General features: G+C 39.4%; 2 protein-coding genes across 2 annotated transcripts in view; both read right to left on the reverse strand.

Moving 5' to 3' along the window:
• Positions 1 to 20,954, reverse strand: LOC136677771 (sialoadhesin-like). Its single transcript, XM_066655399.1, has 21 exons — positions 20,826 to 20,954; positions 18,861 to 19,208; positions 18,368 to 18,604; positions 16,403 to 16,750; positions 15,909 to 16,145; positions 15,234 to 15,488; positions 14,878 to 15,138; positions 14,717 to 14,801; positions 13,162 to 13,207; positions 12,983 to 13,063; positions 11,580 to 11,599; positions 11,444 to 11,466; positions 4,786 to 5,136; positions 3,615 to 3,857; positions 3,177 to 3,431; positions 2,839 to 3,093; positions 2,485 to 2,733; positions 2,301 to 2,388; positions 2,180 to 2,222; positions 780 to 1,012; positions 1 to 664 (listed from the first exon to the last, which is right to left on the reverse strand). Exons 1-21 carry the CDS (start codon positions 20,866 to 20,868, stop codon positions 625 to 627), a joined length of 3,741 nt encoding a protein of 1,246 aa, XP_066511496.1. The 5' UTR covers positions 20,869 to 20,954; the 3' UTR covers positions 1 to 624.
• The window catches only part of LOC136677780 (Schwann cell myelin protein-like), a 9,494-nt gene continuing 9,292 nt past the window's right edge, over positions 20,891 to 21,092 (reverse strand). Inside the window, exons 4-5 of the mRNA XM_066655410.1 lie at positions 21,006 to 21,062; positions 20,891 to 20,922 (exon numbers count right to left, since the gene is read on the reverse strand). Coding sequence (XP_066511507.1) covers positions 20,891 to 20,922; positions 21,006 to 21,062 — 89 coding nt within the window. The remainder of the gene's footprint in view (positions 20,923 to 21,005; positions 21,063 to 21,092) is intronic.

Below are 21,092 nucleotides of genomic sequence, written 5' to 3' on the forward strand. Positions count from 1 at the left end.
ATGAAGATGAAGCGATTACAGATGTAAATGAATTAGTGAATGAATTAATGATGAATAAATAATTTTAATACACATTTAACTTTATGTTATTATTAAAGTGGTGGTGCCCTGTAAAGGCTTTTGTTTTTGTATAGATGTACATTAAGGTGTTCTCCCTGTCTCTGCTTTGGTTTCCTCCAGGTGCTCCGGTTCCCTCCCAACACACCCTCCCCTCGAGGGTGTGTTGCACGCAGTGATTCCGGGTAGGCTCCGGACCCACTGCAACCCTGAACTGGATAAGGGTTACAGATAGTGAATGAATGAATGTAGATTAAGAAAATGACCGGAAATTTTGTTTGACCCAAAAATGTATCTGTGTGCTGTTTTCATTGACTGAGGGGAAATGGTTGCCATTAAAATACTGTGTAAAATATTGTAGTCCAGAAAGCATCCTGAGCATCCTAGAGATTGAACTATTGATGTAGAAACAGGGGGCTATATAAAAGAAATGAAAAATGGGTCAAACTAAAGATATGTGCTGTAGCATATGGGCAAATCACAACGCGTCCTCTCTTCAGTAGACTGTGGCAGATGAAGGTTTTGTCCATGTCCAAGTTTGATCTAAATCAGACCTGCAGGTGTAATTTAGCTGACACTACTGTAGATCACTGCTGCTGAATCAATCCTAAAAAAAGGAATAAACACTGTGTCACCCTTTTGACATTGTCCTTTCCATGTTTATGTTTTTAGAAAGGACAGAGTATTTGAATTCACACAGTTCAATAAAGTCTGTCTCTCACCTGTCCTTCTCCCCAGTGCAAGTAAATCTGATGCTGGCATAATCAACACTGCCCTCCTCTGTCTTCTCTCTCGGATTATTAGGGTGGTGCGGGATGCAGGCATACTGGACCTCCTCATCTGCCCTCTCAGCATTCCTGGGATTGTTTACTTTCTGAGGTACAACATTGGAGTAATAATCCTCATCCTCATGGACTGGATCTGCTGCCGCTCCCACATTACTGTAGATATGTTCCTGTGGTGAGAAATATCATGCGACAAATCACCTCATGAAATGGCATGTGGTGTAATGTTCCAATGACAGATTGATGCCTACTTTTTTAGATTTACCAGACACTTTAAGTGTTTTTGCACAAAGTATCCGTATCGGATCGGTATCGCCGATACCTGCCTGAATTTTACTCAGTATTGGATCTGAAAGGAAATCAGTGGTATCGAACATCACTACTATAAACTCATTCTGTAGAGTGTGGTGTGTTCTCCCTGTGTCTGATTGGGTTTCATCCAAGTGCCACAGTTTCGTCCCACAATCCAAAACATTCATGTGAGGGTAAATTAGCTGTACAAAGTGTCTGTAGACTTGAGTATGTGAGTGACTGTGAGATGTTGTGTGATAGACTGGTGCTCTCTCTCTAGGGTGTGTTCTTGCCTTGTGCCTGATGATTCCAGGTAAGCTCTGGTCTGACCACAATACCACAGTTACAGAAAATGAATGAATGAACCATTTTCCAAAAGCATTTCATCCTGATCAGGGACACAGTGTGTTACATCTTGCCCACTACCTGTCCGACTACTGTGACAACTAGTGTCATTTTAATTTTAAATAATTTATTTAAAGCAATAGTGGGGTTTTTTTTCTAGCTACAAGTTAAAAATGCATTGTAAACTGAAAGTTGTGAATAAATATTTTTAAAAGTAAAGAGGATGAGTCAAAACTTTCATTCAGTCATTCATTCACTGTCTGAAACCCTTATCCAATTCAGGGTCGCGGTGGGTCCAGAGACTACCCAGAATCACTGGGCACAAGGCAGGAACACACCCTGGAGGGGGTGCCAGTCCTTCACAGGGTGACACACACTCACGGACACACCTAAAAACGTGTGTTTTTTGAGGAAACCAGAGCACCTGGAGGAAACCCGCACAGACACGGGGAGAATACACCAAACTCCACTCAGACAGTCACCCGGAGCGGGACTCGAACCGACAACCTCAAGGTCACTGGAGCTGGGACAGAGACACTACATGCACCACCGTGCCACCCTTTCAGTCAGTCAGTCAGTCTACATGATTTGCTAGACAACATTAGCATGTGTATACAATGAAAAGAAAACAATAGAAGTGTATACATAGTGTTGTGCATAAATTAGCAACTGTGTTGTTCTGTGTTTTGTAGATGATTTACCTGTTTTTGGTTGACATTATTAGCTAAACTTGTTCTTTTTTTCCTAGAAAAATACAAGTGGTATTACTAATAAGAAGAAAAACAAGAAGAAGAGAGACTATCAAAAAAAGCACTTTCTCACCTTAGACACAAAATAGCAATAATGGCAATGGTACATAAACATCCAGCTATGACTCCAAGAACTGCATACAGAATAATAAGCCCAAACCCTGAATGCAGACACATGTTTAGATTAAATGTGTGCTCATTTTTAAAAGAGTTATAAAAGTGTTATTACACTTAACAGTTTTATTCGATATGAATACCTTTTATACTGACAGACACTGCAGCTGTTGTCTGAGCTCCGTACTCATTCTGAGCCACACAGTAGTAGGATCCACTCTGTAGAGCACTGTAACTGTGTCCAGATCCTACAGGTGAGGTTTCACCTTCTTTAAACCAGGTGTAGTTCTGCACAGGGGGATTACCATCACTGCTGCAGGTCAGAGTCACTGAACTGTCCTCCACTGTTTCACCAGAGGGACGGATGGACACTGAGACACTCTTTGGAGGATCTAAAATCAGTGAATAGTAATAGTAAGTGACCTAAACATCAAAATTAGATATTTATAACAGATAATGTTTAAATATAAAGCTATTATAAGTGAAAATTCACTTACACAGAACATTCAGAGTCCGTGCTTCAGAGTATTTCTCTCCGTGTTCATTACTGCACTTGCACTTGTATTCTCCACTGTCCACAGAGCGGATCCTGTTCATTGTGTAGTTCTCTCCTTTTGATAAAAATGACGTTCCTTTAAACCAGTTACACTCTGGAGGTGGATTAGCATCACTGCTGCAGGTCAGAGTCACTGAACTGTCCTCCACTGTTTCACCAGAGGGACGGAGGGACACTGAGACACTCTTTGGAGGATCTACACATCAGAGAATAACAGCAGTGAGTGATCTGATCATCACAGGACACAGAGTCTGATTAAAAAAATCTTTATTTACTTACACAGAACATTCAGAGTCAGAGCTTCAGAGTATATCTCTCCGTGTTCATTACTGCACTTGCACTTGTATTTTCCACTGTCCACAGAGCGGATCCTGTTCATTGTGTAGTTCCCTCCTTTTGATAAAAATGATGTTCCTTTAAACCAGTTACACTCTGGAGGTGGATTAGCATCACTGCTGCAGGTCAGAGTCACTGAACTGTCCTCCACTGTTTCACCAGAGGGACGGATAGACATTGAAACACTCTTTGGACCATCTGGAGGTAGAGAGACACATTACACTATACACTTTCTAATATAACTTGGTTGGTCATCTACATGTGTGATTAGGAGAAAAAAATGTAAATCATAGTTTGTCATATTATTCATTTAAACTTGGTTGTGAAATATTTAATCTTCATCTTTGGTCGTTTTATGACACTTCAGGACCCTGTACTTACATCTGACATTCAGAGTGACCTCAGGAGACTTTAGGTACATTGGACTCCGTACAGCACAGTGATATCTGTCTTTATTCCACCTGCTGACTGACTGTAGGAGGAGCTGGTCAGTTCTGGAGGATAAACCATGTCCATTTTTGTACCAGGTGAATGTTGGACTGTCAGTCAGACTGCAGGAGGTTTTACATGTGAGAGTAACTTTATCTCCCTCTGTCACTGTCTCAGGAACCTCCACCTGCAGATCTGTAAAGAAGAGAAAACACACTCAGTTGTTCTCATATTAACTGAATGAACACAGCACTGATGGTGGGACTATTTCTTCATAAAAGTAAAATAAAATTGGGTGCAACCGTGGCCTTGAGTTTAGAGAAGCAACCTTGAGGCTGGAGGGTCACTGGTTAACTTCCCAGGACCGGCAAGAAAAAAAAAAAATCATTCACAGCTCAAGTGCCCTTGAGAATGGCACCTTACCCCCAAACTGCTCCCCGGGCACTGAGGTGGTAGGCAGACCCCTGCTCTACTTGTGTGTGTGTGTGTGTGTGGTTTCACTGCCACTTGTGTGTGTGAAGAATTGCTCACTTGTGTAAGTATTTTCTGTTGTGGAAGGACAACGATTACTTCCTCTGGTAATATTTTCACAATGGCAATATTTCATTGAGCACTGTGTTCTCTTTCTTAATTCTGTCATTAACAGGTAAAACATCTGTTAAATCCATTAAAGATCATATGGTTCTTACTCTGTAGCACTGCAGGAGGTGAGAAACAAAGTTTTTACAACCCCAAATCTGACAAACAATTGGAGCTCTATGAAAAATGCAAATTAAAAAAAACTCAGATTATGAAATTTATTTAAATCCATTTGATAATAAAAATCTGATCCTGTATTTGAGACCTGCAGCACATTACAGAAAAAGTTGGTAAACAAATGTAAGAAGGGTTTTACTGTCACACAACACTACCATTCAGTAACATTAATATGTGTGTAATGCTGGGCAAGTCTCAGGTAAATCTCCCAGAATCACAGCTACAAATTCTCATCCTGGGGAAGCACATGTAATGTATTAATTTGGAAATATTGGTCCCCAATTTTTTAACCATTAAACCCTTTATTCCTGCTGTGGTGTGAAGGACTGGTGAAGTACAGTGTCTTATTTCTGCTGATGGATCTTACCTGTAACAGAAAAATCAACTCCACCTGCACCTGTCCACTTTCCTCCAGTCTGATATGTTATAAATCTGAAGTAGTATTTACTCTGGTCATTTTCTTTCACATCTCTCAGTGTGAGGGTGCAGTTGTGTTGTTTATCTCCAGTGAACTGAACCCTGTCTCTGTACTCTGGGGCATTTAACAGATCAGGAGGCTCTACACCATTTACAGACAGGTCTTTGGTCCAGAAAGCTCTTTGGACTGAGTGACCCCATGGATATGTGTAAGTGCAGCCCATGTTCACTGTAGACCCCTTTAGAGCACAGATAGATTGAGGGGTGTAATTCACACTCCACCCACTCCGAGCAACACCTCCTGCAACACACACAATACAGAAATATGTACATTATTACAATATATATGTCAGTCAATAAAACAATAAATTTCTTGTGGGAAAATAAATACAATTTAGGCCCTATCATCTGGAGATAGCTAATGTGATCCATGGCAATGTATTAGCCAACCAAGACTGGGAATCTGAAAGGGCACAACTGTCCTTGCTCTCTCTGTGTGGGTAACATGGCCCTTCATCTCCCCTCCACACACATTCTGGTAGCCATCATGAGAATCTATTAGTAGCAAATTGTGCTCTCCAAGCTTCTTGAGCTCAGATGATGTTATATTGGAAATATTTAAATAAAAACAAAGACTAGCTTCACATGTCTCAGAGAACCCATGTGCAGCCTTCAGTCACAAAGCCTGGTAGCACTGTGAGAGTGGGGGAGACAAATGTAAGAAAATGAAATAAACAATGACTGAAACTTGAGAAAAGACTGGGAGAAAATCTTTCCAAAAACATACAATACAAAATCTCCTGCAAGACTTGTTTATTTCTGTATTCTTGGTTTTGAATTTCAGGTCAGGAGTTCATGTAGACACTCAGTATGTGGACACTGGACCTGTATGAGCTGTTTGGAAATCCCAATCCAAAGCATTAATAAGACCTTGTCTCTGTAACTACCTTCACTCTTCTGGAAGTTTGATTGTCAAGGTGACTTCTGAGAGACATTTTCCTGGTGATGATAGTGGCTGATGAATCCGCTACTTTAATTGGTCACTTTGATTACTGTCCATGACCTTTGATTGGCTGTTCACACACGTCTTGTTTTTATATGCATGGCTTTGAAGACAAATAAAGGCCTCATTCAGTCAAAGAACATTTTTAAGTTTAAACACTGATGTTGGACAAAGGCCTGGCTCAAAATTGACATTGACTTCATCCCAAAAGTGGGGTTCATTTGGGTTTTGTGTTCTCTGTACCACTCAAGCTAATTCTGTGAACTGAACATTTCACAAAGCACCTGAACACAGAGTTTGTGCTGATGTTGTTTCAGAGGCAGTTTGATTTCTATGCTGCACTCTTCTCTACCTATTGGCCCCTCTTCTGTGAGTTTGTCTACCGCTTCATCGCTGAGCTACTGGTAGGCGCTTCCTATAATAGCGTTTTGGTGTGTGGCATCAGGGCAGAGGTTTCACAATATAGTGTCAGATGTTGCATTCTGTGGCAGTGCCACATTTCCATTCACTGATCTTTTCAGTAAAACCCACTCAACCACCAGGGTTTAAGTGATTGTTTGTGCAGATTGTAAGCAGTGTGTCAGGTATTATACAGCTGTTGTAGTGTGTCGGTGAACTCCTAGAAGTAGTGTCCTATTTTCTGTAATGTAGTGTAGATTTCTGAGCAGGATACAATGTGACACAGATCTCCCACCTACTCAGTCCACTGTGTCTGACATCAATTAGCTACACTTGTAAGTAGTAGGTCTCCACACTCTTATTTGCAACAGGCTAATATTAGTATATTGCATCAGATTTTAAATGGTTTAATGCAAAAAAAAAAAAAAAAAATGTTCATTTTAAAGTCTTTCCTTTAAAAAATAAATTATTGTACACTAAGCCAGTTTACATTCTGATGAGGAGTGACAGCTCTGACTCACCAGAGATGAAGAGCAGAAACAGCAGAGAAACAGTGAGAGACATTCTGAGTGAAACCATCAGTGAAACCTGGATGATCAGAACACATGACAAAATGCACTTTGCATAGAGATTTATTTCAAGCATCACTAAAATCTCACTTTCATAGAATAAAAATCTCAGTTACAAAACACTTTGTAAATATCAAATTAAACACAGAAAACAATGACCTGATCTGTCTCAACAGAAACAGCACCAATACATGAGTACTGTTGTGAAAAACAAGTACACCCGCACACTTTGTTTTTTTGGAACCAATAATTTATGCTAAATCACATCAATGTTCCTATATTATGTTCAACATAATCATCATTTTTATCATAATCGTTTCCACTTATCCATTTCAGCGTCACAGACCACTCTTCCAATACAATTTAAATATACTCATATTCAGTGTAGTATAATACATATACTTCTAATTTAAAAATGAAAGCATCAGTGTCACTGCAGCGCTGAGAATGATTAGCACATCGTACCTGCTCTGTGGGGGTCCTGACCATGGAAGAGCACGGTGAAATAGTGAAAATAAAATCTACAGAGTAACAGATGGACCCCAGTCTGCAACTGTAGAACTACAAAGTGCTCCTGAGGAGCTGATAAAAATAAACAATGATTGTACACAAATAGATGTTCTTAATCCAGTGATCATTCAGTATATATACACACACACACATTCACACCAGAACATGTCCACATTCATGTTTCTACACTCACTGCCCACTTAACTGTAGTCTATTTGCTCTATCTCCCTGTTTTTAGTTGTCAGGACCAACACAGAGCAGGTGTTTTTTGGTTATGCCTTTTTCTGGTTGGTAGACTATTCTCAGCTCTCCATTCATTGTCTGTTTTATCAGCTTCAGTGACATTATGGGTGTAATTTAGTTCATCTACATCCCACAGGACACCACAGAGCAAATGTTATTCGAGGGGGGAGGGAGCTGGGTGGGGTTGGTGTATCATTCTTAGCGCTGCAGTGACTCTGACATGCACTGTACTATCATATGGTGTCCGATGATCTTGTGATAGAAATTAAGACAAAGAGGCTGCAAAACTCTAAAACTACATTTGGCAATCTAAAGACAGTGTAAAGGCTGATATCCTTTAACTTCCTGTTTCTATTAACCTTTAATTTAAAGAATTATAAATGAAGACTTCACTGGTTTATCAAAGAACTGATTATTTACCTACCTTAATTATGTGGTGAACATCTCTTGCTCCAAAAATATGAATGCTGAAATAGAGGAGCTTCATCAGTTTAAACTATGTATTTGTATGTGGTCAGAACTGCTGTCACATCTCACATACCCTCATATTTTTGCTTCCTCTTTTTGTGTGACTGCCTTCCTCTTACAAGCATGAGAGAGACACATTTAGAAAACCCACGTAGTCCAAAGTTCCATTTGGTTCAATGCTTATGCTTCTCAAAAAGTGAGAGTTTCTATATGAAGTGTACATTTTGTTTCATTATTTAAGAAATTGAGGAATATAAATATGCATTCAGACTAGTGGAGAAAGTTGGTGGTTAGTAGCATTATTTCCTAACATTTTAACTTCCTGTTTTTTGGGGGGTTTTTTTTGTGAACACAGAATACATTTTATTAGCTTGTCCATAACAGGAGTGCTCAGTCTATCAACCATAACAACCAGAAACCTAAAACAGACAACAGGGTGTACGCTCAACTGGTTAAGTCACTTTTCCACCAGTTATGAGACCTGAAACTTCTGATGAACACCTTCCTCCACTGTGTTCATCAGAATTCGAGACAGTGGTAGACGTAATGCATGTCAAATATCCAATGGCATCCTGAGGCCTGTGGCCCTCCTCAGAGACCACACTAGGGTGAGAGGTCTATAGGGAATTGGTTTAAACAAGTTTATCAGTGCCCTACTCATTGTATTGATGTTTATGAGGTAGTTTACATTAATACAGTGGCTGGATTCAGACAACAGCATAATGCAGCTTCAAGATATGCTCAGTTTATATATCAATTTTTACTTCTATTTGAATACCTTCGCCATGTGGGTCCTGTACATTACACAGCAAATTCACTAGTGTTAAATCAATGCCAGTAGTGTAAAAATGTAAACTTGTCAACACTCTCAGTGTTAATTTAACACTAAAAGTGTTTATTTAACACTGGTGGATTTGCTGTTTACATTACATTCTGGTCCTTACGCTGCTATGAGTGGATCAGACACAGCAGTGCTGCTAGAGTTTTTATAACCTCTATCCGCTCTCTGTCCACTCTGTTAGACACAGTAACCCATCTGTTGTTGCACGGTGTGTGTTGGTTGGTAGGCAGCCAGCAATCAGCTTGGTCTGATGAGTCACATATTCGTTTACTGTTCAATGTGTGTCTACATTGTGTTTTGGCCAATGAAGAGCTGAGTTGTGTCGTTATCATCTCTTACTCAGCTACTGCAGACACGATGAGAAAGTGTGTAAAAGGCTGCACACACAAGTCAGACAAAAGCAAAGGAACAGTCTGCACATTGTTATGTTAAAGCCTGTTATAAAGTGGGATTACATGATTTTACCCATTCGTTCAGTGTGACATTTATCTCAAACAAGCCTCCTGTGACTGCTTTTCCTGTCAGACTCCTTTGTTTCATGCTGATGACTTTCCATCCATGCTTCCCCCACAATTTACATTTCATGTTTTTGGTCATAGCTTCTTTTTCTAGCCTTAACAGGCCTTTAAAAACACTATGTAGGTATTTTTGTCTTTTACAGCACTGTCCTGAAGAAGGCAGTGGGAGGAGGGGGAAGGAGATGGGTGGTGGGATGCTTTCCTACTCACTCTCAAAAGCTACATACAGCAGTTTCTGGAGAACTAAGACAAATGCTCTGTTCTCCCTATTACAGGTCAGTGGAAGATTATGATGGTTTTGAAGCTGTAATTTTAACATAAAAAATCTGCCGAGTGTTGTTTTAAACAGCAGAGTTGTTACTCGATAACAATAATGAAATAATGCTTCAGCAAAACATTCACTCTGGATCGGACAGAACAGAATTCTGATGAATATTTGACAGTATAATGAGAGTGTGGCAGACTAAATCAAATTCAGAAAATATCAGTTTTTCTCGTTTTAAAACAACATCGGCAAATGTTTAGATGTAAGGCAGTAAGGCTCCTGACCCACCTGCTCTTCCAGCACTTATGCAATAAATTGTATCAATTGCCTGACCTACGCGCTCGCTCCACACTTACAGCCATTACGAAGTGCCTCAGATTCAGCTAATCAGAAACGTCAAATGACAAAGGTAATTTCTGATTGGATGGTTTGACCGCCAAGTGGGAAGGATATACTGGTCGGAGACCAGTAAATAGATGGATACCGGCGAGTGGGAGGTTATGGTTAGGGGGAAATCTGACAATGCCCTCTGAACGGCAACAGACCAGTGCACCACAGCCAGACATTTTATTTTATATTCATTGAATTGGCCACACTGTAGAGGTTTTTATCTGTTGTTTTAATCCTTGTATTTACCTTGATTAACTGAGTCAGCAACGTAGCTGATATGCTAAAATCAATGTACATAGTGTAAATTAATGCGATGGTTAGTGCAAATTAGCAACGACGGTAAATGGTATTGCAACGACTGTAGAAACTACTTTATTAATAATAGAAAGTACTGTAAATGCTATCTAGATCGGTAGTTATCAACATACAGGGCTAGCTGACTGTGTAATGCTTAAATCTAAATAACTTAGGAACTTAAAGGAAGCTTAATACTGCAATAAAGTTAGCTTGCGGTTTGCTATTCAGAACTCTGTTGGCTATAACCCTGTAATGTAGTAACGTACACCTGCATATATTAGTGTGTATTTGATTTAACTATACTTCAAAATTTATGTAAAGCAAAATAGTATTTCATTTTTTTAATTTTTTTTTTGCCGTAAAGATTGGCAATATATGTAGCCTTAATAACATACAGGGGAATGAAACGAGGGTGAACTGAACCCACATGGGTAGAGTCAGTAGAGCTTTCCAGAGTTAAAACCTATTTGTTCAGTGTTGTTTTTTTGTGTGTGTCTGTGTGTGTAAAACAGGCGGTTGCTCAGGTGGGTTGATTTAAACCTGCCTTCCTCTCTCTACATGAACAGTTTTGAACTGCAGTATTAAGCTTCCTAGAAAGTTATTTACTGGTCTCTGGCCTGTATGTCCTTCCCACTTGGCGGTCAAACCATCCAATCAGAAATTACCTTTGTCATTTGACGTGTCTGATTGGCTGAATCTGAGGCACTTTGTAATGGCTGTAAGTGTGGAGCGAGCGCGCAGGTCAAAGACATCGCTCACAGAAACCTTGCTAACTCAAAAATATCCGCGCGCGCGCGCGCGCAGAAACCTTCTTGCTCGTTCGAAATTGTGGCACAAAAATAACGCCATACTGATGAGCTGTGGTGTCTTTGTCCTATATGTGACCTACCAGGGCTAACATAACAGATAGTTGTTCCTGACTCTTTAGAAGCATTTGCTGTTTGAATGTGGCATAACAACAGATTCATTTTCGAATGAGAAGTACAATTCAATTTAGATATTTTTTATTGACATTTTATTGATATTTTTAATCACATACTATATGTGGTAATACATACATAAAGCTTTGTAAACAACACGATAAAATTAGGAATATCAATAATACCTTTTTCAGCATTGTACACATGACTGTAAAAAGAGAAGAACAAACTCACACATGTAACTCATTATGATACTACAATATCTCTATAACAAAATTAAAGACTGGACTACGTTTGTTCTTTATTCCCTTGGGATGGTCTCAGATCTGGGTTCTCTTAATCTAGAGAGAGAAACAGAGACAGACATAAACACACACACACAATTAGGGATGTCATTATACCAAACATTTATAAGTTAGTACGAATATCACGAAAAGTCTATGATTCTCAACACCAATATCGAAAAATAACAAAAAAAAAAAAATAAAAAAAATAAACTAATGCATGGCTACAAAGGTGCAATTTAGTAAATCACTTTTTTTACTGTTGTTTCTACACCTTTAAATATCTGACGTTTTGGGAGGCAGGAGCTTCACCCTGATTGGCTGTAGAGCGAGGCAACTTCTCTCAGACTCCTCTTGTATTTAAATGGTCTCAGTGGGAGAAAGGCCATTAATGAAAGAAATCTAAGCTTTAAAAACCTATTTATTGTATTAATTATTGTTTGTTGAGCTTGTGGCTGGCAAATAAAACCGTCTGAGTCGTCTCGTACGCTGCGTGATTCCATTAGTTGCTGAAACCTAATGCCCTCTTCTGAAGTATGAGTCGGTGTTTGTCCTTGGTTGTGCATCACCATATCTTGGGCTCTGATAGCGTTGGAACATGAGAGTCTAAGTAACAAGGGGTTCATATTTTAATTTAATTTTGTAAACGTTTTGCCAGTACTCTTTACACAAACCTGAGGATTACCAACAAAAGGTTTGACAAAAAGACTCAACTTTCGTATCGTTTTGAAAGAAACAGCCTTTAGGTAAGCGCTGGTATTCTTTGTGTGTGAGTTGCTTCTGGGCCCTTCAGGCTTCGTGATGCAGATGTTTGTTTGTTTCCATAGGTAACATTTTTTTTAACCAGTCACAACAGAACTGTTGCTTCTGGCGACACCATTCCTCATGTTGGTGTTGTTGTGGTTTTTATCTTTCTCTGCATATTAGCATGTAGGCTTATTGTGAACTCGTGTGATGTGAGAGATCTGCGAAGCCTTCGGTAACTCCGGTACCACAGGACACAAGACCCATATAGTTTTCAGAATTTTGGTATCGATTAAAATGTATATTTATCTTCAAACACATACAGTTGTTTCTAATTTAATTGATTATCTGTAACCATCCAGAGCCTACCTGGAATCATAGGGCACAAAGCAGGAATACACCCTGGAGGGGGGCGCTAGTCCTTCACAAGTCAACACACACACACATTCACTCACACATACGGACACGTTTGAGACATGTACATACACTTTTGACCAATCCACCTACCAACAGGTGTTTTTGGACTGTGGGAGGAAACCGAAGCACCCAGAGGAAACTCATGCGGACAAGGGGAAAACACACCACACTCGAACCCACAACCTCCAGGTCCCTGGAGCTTTGTGACTGTGACACTTCCTGCTGCACCATCATGCTGCCCTGCTTCTAATTTTTAATAAAAAAGAAAGCTCAACTCACTGCTAGTGTGTCATACTCAGGAGACCTGGACATGGTGTCAAGAGCTGTGTATGTGTCCTCCATAGCAATAGGGTCAACATTCTGCACAAAAGAAGGTTAAAGAACATGAGTCAATTGAGTCATCATTAAGAGAAAGTTTTACAGGACTGTGGAAAGGTACAGAAGCATGTGGAGGTCACCTGGTAATCATGCTCCTCTGTCTTTCTGGTCTGCCTCTTCTTCCTACTGTTAGGAAAAAAAGTTTTTTGATAATGTAGTGTGATATGATTAATGTGTATTAATTTCTAATAAGAAATGTGACTTTGAGATTTTATTTTAAATACCCAGACTTTAGCTGGTTTCAGAGACATCCCCAAGCCACACCAAGCCAAGATTGGAATTTGAGATCAGCTTTTCAGCAAGAACTGGCTCCAAATTGGTGCCCGAAGGTCTGTGTCAGAGTCATAAAACTGACACTATACGCCCTTTTAAGGACAGTTTACGACACAGGGTCTCGGAAGATCATGCAATTCTTCTCAAATTCAGAATGCAGAGAGAGACACAGACTCAACCTTGATTAAAACTGTCTTCTCACACATTTTGAAAGATTGTTAATCAAAATAATCACATTCCTTAATTCCTTGGTTTACCTGATGCACAAGTTGCCTATGGGCACAACTGTTTGAAATTAATTCCATTTGGACAATCAAAATGGGTGGGATTAATTTAAATGTGTACCAAGGTAGCCACTTATTATGTGTGTATTTGCTTAATAATTATGAAACATGGTTGTCTTAATGATATTACTTTATGTAAACATATAATCTTTTATATTGCAAAGTATGATTCAGAATCCTGGGACATTCATTCAAAAAGGGATGGTCTTCAAGCCTTTGTCTTGTCAAGGGTCATAAATTGTATGTAATGTCACTACAAATGTACAGGAAACAGCCAATCAGGAGCAAGAGAAGCTCCAATCCTTAACCCTGAGGACCAATCGGGTATTAAAGGCGGGCTTTCTAAATTCTGGTTAAAAAGCCCAGTGGTGCCAAATGAAAAAGCTTTTTCAGACTTCACTCCAGGCTTAGGATTTTTGGCGTCCTCTTTTCACACACCTTCGCTTCACTTCACACTTTTTCTCTTTTAGCCTTTTTGTCAAGGCTGAAGAGGAAAATGACTCAGGTGTTGAAATGACTCTGCAGGCATCTGACTCTCATGGCTTTCTTAAATAGTCTTCGGCCCCTCAAGCAGGGTCCAGGCAAAACAGTTTTATTAAAATTTTATCTCTAGTAGAAACTATAGTTTTTGAAAGGACTGTAGTTTAACTCTAGCAAAATTCAGTGCCACCCAGAGCACGAGAAGACCTCAGACCTCTGACCCTCAAAGTGATGACAAAGCTTCTGCACCCTCAGAATGAACTTCTGAGATGAGGAGAAACCTGCCCAGGAGAGATCGGCATGGACGTGTTTCATTGAGCTTATCAAAATGAATTAAATAATTAATTAGTAAAATAATAATTAATTATCATTGACTCCGCTTTGTAGTGCTTATGCCACTGCAACGTGTGCACGCTATTTCCACTACAATAATAAACAAATTATGCTCCTTTAGCAGCAACATTAGACACAGCAGCATTGCCTGATTAATTTGTTACTGCCTTACAGTAAAATCTGTACCACGTTACAGCACAGAAAACATAAGAAATGTTAAGAAATATGATCAGAAATGTTACAAAATGTAAATCTGCATGTTTACCTCATCCAGAAGACTACGGATAGAAGAACAACAACAGCACAGAGGCTGATGCCAAAAGCAACAGACAGAACCATAAGGTAGTCACCTGAAACACAGAGGAGGAGGAGTAATTAAGTTAAATGTAACCACTGATTTAAATATGTGACAAAACTATTGCTTACCATTTACATTGACGAGTGCTGCAGACGATTTCTCAGAGCCATGTTTATTCTGAGCCAAACAGTAGTACCTGCCAACACTATTGGAATCAAGCATAAAGCTGTAATGCTGTCCTGATCCTATAGCTGACAATCCAGCATCTTTAAACCAGGTGTAGTTCTGCACAGGTGGATTAGCATCACTGCTGCAGGTCAGAGTCACTGAACTGCCCTCCACTATTTCACCAGAGGGACGGATGGCCACTGAAGTATTCTTTGGAGGATCTACACATGAGAGAACCCCAAAACAACTCTAGCCCTCTCAGGACATCACAGGTTCAGAAAAGAAAACCTCAAAAATAAATAAGGTATGTACTTACACAACACATTTAGAGTCAGAGCATCTGAGTATTTCACTATATGAGCATTACTGCACTTGCACTTGTATTCTCCACTGTCCACAGAGCTGATTTCAATGATTGTGTAGGTCTCTCCTTTTGATAAAAATAATGTTCCTTTAAACCACATACATTCCCCAGGTGGACTATCATCACTGCTGCAGGTCAGAGTCACTGAACTGTACTCCACTATTTCACCAGAGGGACGGATGGACACTATGACACTCTTTGGAGGATCTGAAAAGAGGATTAGTATAGGTTTCCATCTTATGATGTGCCCCACAGTGCACTGAATCAACACCAAGAATGCGAACAGATCCTCTCAAACAGTAGCAATAAATTAAAATAAAATGGGAAATGTGAAATTGTTGTTATAAAATTATGAAAGAAAATGTTATGATACAATCTTCATGACACTGGAAATAGGAAGTTATGATCACCATCCCAAATGTCAAGAAATGGCTAGAGGGGCAAAAAGCCTCACCGCCTTATAGCATGCAATAAAGTGTAAGGGTTTGATAATCTGCAGCAGGTAAGGACTTCATTTTAATACACTTAGTTTCTGAAGGAGCAGGTTCATGCTTATGGAGATATAATGCTTAAACCCACTTTTTGGATTAGCTTTATAAATACTTGAGAGAATGAATTAGTACTTACTGACATTCAGAGTGACCTCAGGAGACTGAGGTACCTGACCCATTACACCACAGTGATATCTGCTCTTATCCTCCCTGCTGACCGACTGCAGCTGGAGCTGTTGAGTACCAGTGGATATAATGTGTCCATTTTTGTACCAGGTGAATGTTGGACTGTTAGTCAGACTGCAGGAGGTTTTACATGTGAGAGTGACTTTATCTCCCTCTATCACTCTCTCAGGAACCTCCACCTGGAGACCTGCAAGAAAGAGAAGACACATTTTTGTTGTTATGTTTTCTAAATAAATATGTTACTGGCCAGTTTTAGGACTAATGCTGCTTCTGCTGAATCTTGAGCATCTTATGTGTGTTCCTATTAAGAGAAACTATGAATAGAATTTTCTGCTGTTAATGTGCATTGCTCAGGTGTCGTAAGAACAATGTAACTCTATTAAAGAACTGCTGGAACAATCCTTTTCACCCGTGGTTTTTTTTTTTTCTGTTGATGGATCTTACCTGTGACAGAAAGATCAACTCCATTTTCACCTGTCCACTTTCCTCCAGTCTGATCTGTTATAAATCTGAAGTAGTATTTACTCTGGTCCATTTTTGTAACATTGCTCAGTCTGAGGGTGCAGTTGTGTTGTTTATCTCCGAGATACTCCGTCCTGTTTCTGTACACTTGAACATCAAGTAAATCAGGAGGCTCTTTATCTGTAGGCCACTCTTTGGTCCACATTGTTTTTTTGATGACAAGATCACTTGGATATGTGTAAGTGCAGCCCATCCTCACTTTAGACCCAGTGAGGGCACAGACAGATTTAGGGTTATAATTCACAGCCCACTCATTCTGAGCAACAGCTCCTGCAACACACAGTACAGGAATGTGCAGAATGTTACTATGGGTTTCGGTCAAGAAAAATGCTGTAAAATCTGAACTTCAGCTAATTCCTGAGCCTCTTCTGTTTGGTAGAGTTTGCAAACCATGTCTGTATGCTTAGATTGTATATTTCTAGCTTTAATATCTTCCACATATTGTGTTTATTTTGATTGGTGTAATGTTCTAAGAAAGACAGGAGGTGAGTAGATGTCAATACAAGCTTTTATTACACAAATAACAAGAATGAACCAAAGTGGGACATTTCGTGAACACACATTAATTTGGATTGACAAAACCAGTAAATTATATTTGAAACATTTATACAGCAAATAGCTGTTGATTTTTGTACATATGTTAATTGTGCTTAAAATATAGTAATAGTTTGAAGGTTGTTGTTACTAAAATATGGACCGACGTAACCTCTGTGTCTTAAAGCCATTGCTAAGGGGTTTCTAGGCATTTGCAATGTGTACTCAGGTATTGTTAAATAGTGATGTCATTTCAAGTGGTTGCTAAGGTGATTCTATTTAGTTAAAATGGAATCAAAGCTGGTTGTTACGTACTTGCTAAGCATTTACTATGGTATATAGTTGCAAATATGTTGCAAGGCTGTGGTTAAGGCATCTCAGAAGTATTCCGTGTGTTTGCTAAAGCATTGCAATGTTGTTGATATCAAAGTTGGATGCTAAGGTGTTCCTGATGTTGCTGTTTTTGTTCAAATTTGCTGGCAAGGTGTTTCAAGGTGACTGCTATGGTATAAAAGTGATCCCTAAAGGGTTGCCAGGCCTTTTGTACGATATTCAATGTTGTTGCTCAGATGTTGTTAGGTAGTTGCTAAGATATCCCAAATGGTTGCTAAGGTGTGTCAAGGCAGTTTCTGATGTGTTGGCGATGGTTGTTTACATGGGTAAGCATTGCTATGCAGTTGCTATGGTACATAAGGTGGTTGCCAAAACATAGCTAGCCAATTCACCAAGCTATACTGTTGCTATGCTTTATAAGGTGGATTTTCATAGACCAGAGCCACTTTTGAATCACTTTGTGCCAAAGGGTCACTTGAGGGAATACTTTAGCCAAATCACCATCAGTGAAGACCTTTGGGCATGGTATATTAAAAAATGAAGCCAAGAGTAAATAAGTAAAATTTTCACAACACAAATTGAAACAGAGTATTGAGAAAACATATGTGGCACTGGAAATGGGGAGGTTATGGTCACCATCCCAAATGTCAAGAAATGGCTAGAGCAGCATAAAGCCTCACAGCATTATAACAAGCTATAAAGTGTAAGGATTTGGAGCGATGCATCATTATTTAATACCTTTAGGATAAGTTGGAATGGTGTTTGTGATCCAGAGATATTCCTCTAAAACCTGCACCTGATCTTGCTAATGTTTATGGCTGAATGCAACCAATTTGTGACAGAAATGTTCCAAAATTCAAGTAAAGCCTTCCCAGCAAATGAGAATCTGCAGCAGGTAAGGACTTCATTTTAATACACTTAGTTTCTGAAGGAGCAGGTTCATGCTTATGGAGATATAATGCTTAAACCCACTTTTTGGATTAGCTTTATAAATACTTGAGAGAATGAATTAGTACTTACTGACATTCAGAGTGACCTCAGGAGACTGAGGTACCTGACCCATTACACCACAGTGATATCTGCTCTTATCCTCCCTGCTGACCGACTGCAGCTGGAGCTGTTGAGTACCAGTGGATATAATGTGTCCATTTTTGTACCAGGTGAATGTTGGACTGTTAGTCAGACTGCAGGAGGTTTTACATGTGAGAGTGACTTTATCTCCCTCTATCACTCTCTCAGGAACCTCCACCTGGAGACCTGCAAGAAAGAGAAGACACATTTTTGTTGTTATGTTTTCTAAATAAATATGTTACTGGCCAGTTTTAGGACTAATGCTGCTTCTGCTGAATCTTGAGCATCTTATGTGTGTTCCTATTAAGAGAAACTATGAATAGAATTTTCTGCTGTTAATGTGCATTGCTCAGGTGTCGTAAGAACAATGTAACTCTATTAAAGAACTGCTGGAACAATCCTTTTCACCCGTGGTTTTTTTTTTTCTGTTGATGGATCTTACCTGTGACAGAAAGATCAACTCCATTTTCACCTGTCCACTTTCCTCCAGTCTGATCTGTTATAAATCTGAAGTAGTATTTACTCTGGTCCATTTTTGTAACATTGCTCAGTCTGAGGGTGCAGTTGTGTTGTTTATCTCCGAGATACTCCGTCCTGTTTCTGTACACTTGAACATCAAGTAAATCAGGAGGCTCTTTATCTGTAGGCCACTCTTTGGTCCACATTGTTTTTTTGATGACAAGATCACTTGGATATGTGTAAGTGCAGCCCATCCTCACTTTAGACCCAGTGAGGGCACAGACAGATTTAGGGTTATAATTCACAGCCCACTCATTCTGAGCAACAGCTCCTGCAACACACAGTACAGGAATGTGCAGAATGTTACTATGGGTTTCGGTCAAGAAAAATGCTGTAAAATCTGAACTTCAGCTAATTCCTGAGCCTCTTCTGTTTGGTAGAGTTTGCAAACCATGTCTGTATGCTTAGATTGTATATTTCTAGCTTTAATATCTTCCACATATTGTGTTTATTTTGATTGGTGTAATGTTCTAAGAAAGACAGGAGGTGAGTAGATGTCAATACAAGCTTTTATTACACAAATAACAAGAATGAACCAAAGTGGGACATTTCGTGAACACACATTAATTTGGATTGACAAAACCAGTAAATTATATTTGAAACATTTATACAGCAAATAGCTGTTGATTTTTGTACATATGTTAATTGTGCTTAAAATATAGTAATAGTTTGAAGGTTGTTGTTACTAAAATATGGACCGACGTAACCTCTGTGTCTTAAAGCCATTGCTAAGGGGTTTCTAGGCATTTGCAATGTGTACTCAGGTATTGTTAAATAGTGATGTCATTTCAAGTGGTTGCTAAGGTGATTCTATTTAGTTAAAATGGAATCAAAGCTGGTTGTTACGTACTTGCTAAGCATTTACTATGGTATATAGTTGCAAATATGTTGCAAGGCTGTGGTTAAGGCATCTCAGAAGTATTCCGTGTGTTTGCTAAAGCATTGCAATGTTGTTGATATCAAAGTTGGATGCTAAGGTGTTCCTGATGTTGCTGTTTTTGTTCAAATTTGCTGGCAAGGTGTTTCAAGGTGACTGCTATGGTATAAAAGTGATCCCTAAAGGGTTGCCAGGCCTTTTGTACGATATTCAATGTTGTTGCTCAGATGTTGTTAGGTAGTTGCTAAGATATCCCAAATGGTTGCTAAGGTGTGTCAAGGCAGTTTCTGATGTGTTGGCGATGGTTGTTTACATGGGTAAGCATTGCTATGCAGTTGCTATGGTACATAAGGTGGTTGCCAAAACATAGCTAGCCAATTCACCAAGCTATACTGTTGCTATGCTTTATAAGGTGGATTTTCATAGACCAGAGCCACTTTTGAATCACTTTGTGCCAAAGGGTCACTTGAGGGAATACTTTAGCCAAATCACCATCAGTGAAGACCTTTGGGCATGGTATATTAAAAAATGAAGCCAAGAGTAAATAAGTAAAATTTTCACAACACAAATTGAAACAGAGTATTGAGAAAACATATGTGGCACTGGAAATGGGGAGGTTATGGTCACCATCCCAAATGTCAAGAAATGGCTAGAGCAGCATAAAGCCTCACAGCATTATAACAAGCTATAAAGTGTAAGGATTTGGAGCGATGCATCATTATTTAATACCTTTAGGATAAGTTGGAATGGTGTTTGTGATCCAGAGATATTCCTCTAAAACCTGCACCTGATCTTGCTAATGTTTATGGCTGAATGCAACCAATTTGTGACAGAAATGTTCCAAAATTCAAGTAAAGCCTTCCCAGCAAATGAGAATCTGCAGCAGGTAAGGACTTCATTTTAATACACTTAGTTTCTGAAGGAGCAGGTTCATGCTTATGGAGATATAATGCTTAAACCCACTTTTTGGATTAGCTTTATAAATACTTGAGAGAATGAATTAGTACTTACTGACATTCAGAGTGACCTCAGGGGACTGAAGTACCTGACCCATTACACCACAGTGATATCTGCTCTTATCCTCCCTGCTGACCGACGGCAGCTGGAGCTGTTGAGTACCAGTGGATATAATGTGTCCATTTTTGTACCAGGTGAATGTTGGACTGTCAGTCAGACTGCAGGAGGTTTTACATGTGAGAGTGACTTTATCTCCCTCTATCACTCTCTCAGGAACCTCCACCTGGAGACCTGCAAGAAAGAGAAGACAAAATTTTGTTG

The sequence above is a fragment of the Hoplias malabaricus genome, chromosome 2 (genome assembly GCF_029633855.1).
Source record: "Hoplias malabaricus isolate fHopMal1 chromosome 2, fHopMal1.hap1, whole genome shotgun sequence".
NCBI classification, from domain to species: Eukaryota; Metazoa; Chordata; class Actinopteri; order Characiformes; family Erythrinidae; genus Hoplias; species Hoplias malabaricus.

What these genes read in the sequence shown, in the direction of transcription:
- LOC136677771 (XM_066655399.1), bottom strand. Translation starts at nt 20,868, where the DNA reads ATGGGTCAGGTACTTCAGTCCCCTGAGGTCACTCTGAATGTCA. An exon ending in TGAGGTCACTCTGAATGTCA is followed by an intron (nt 15,489 to 15,908) that starts GTAAGTACTAAT and finishes TCCTCTTTTCAG; the next exon opens with ATCCTCCAAAGAGTGTCATA. An exon ending in CTGAGTATGACACACTAGCA is followed by an intron (nt 11,600 to 12,982) that starts GTGAGTTGAGCT and finishes TTCTCTCTCTAG; the next exon opens with ATTAAGAGAACCCAGATCTG.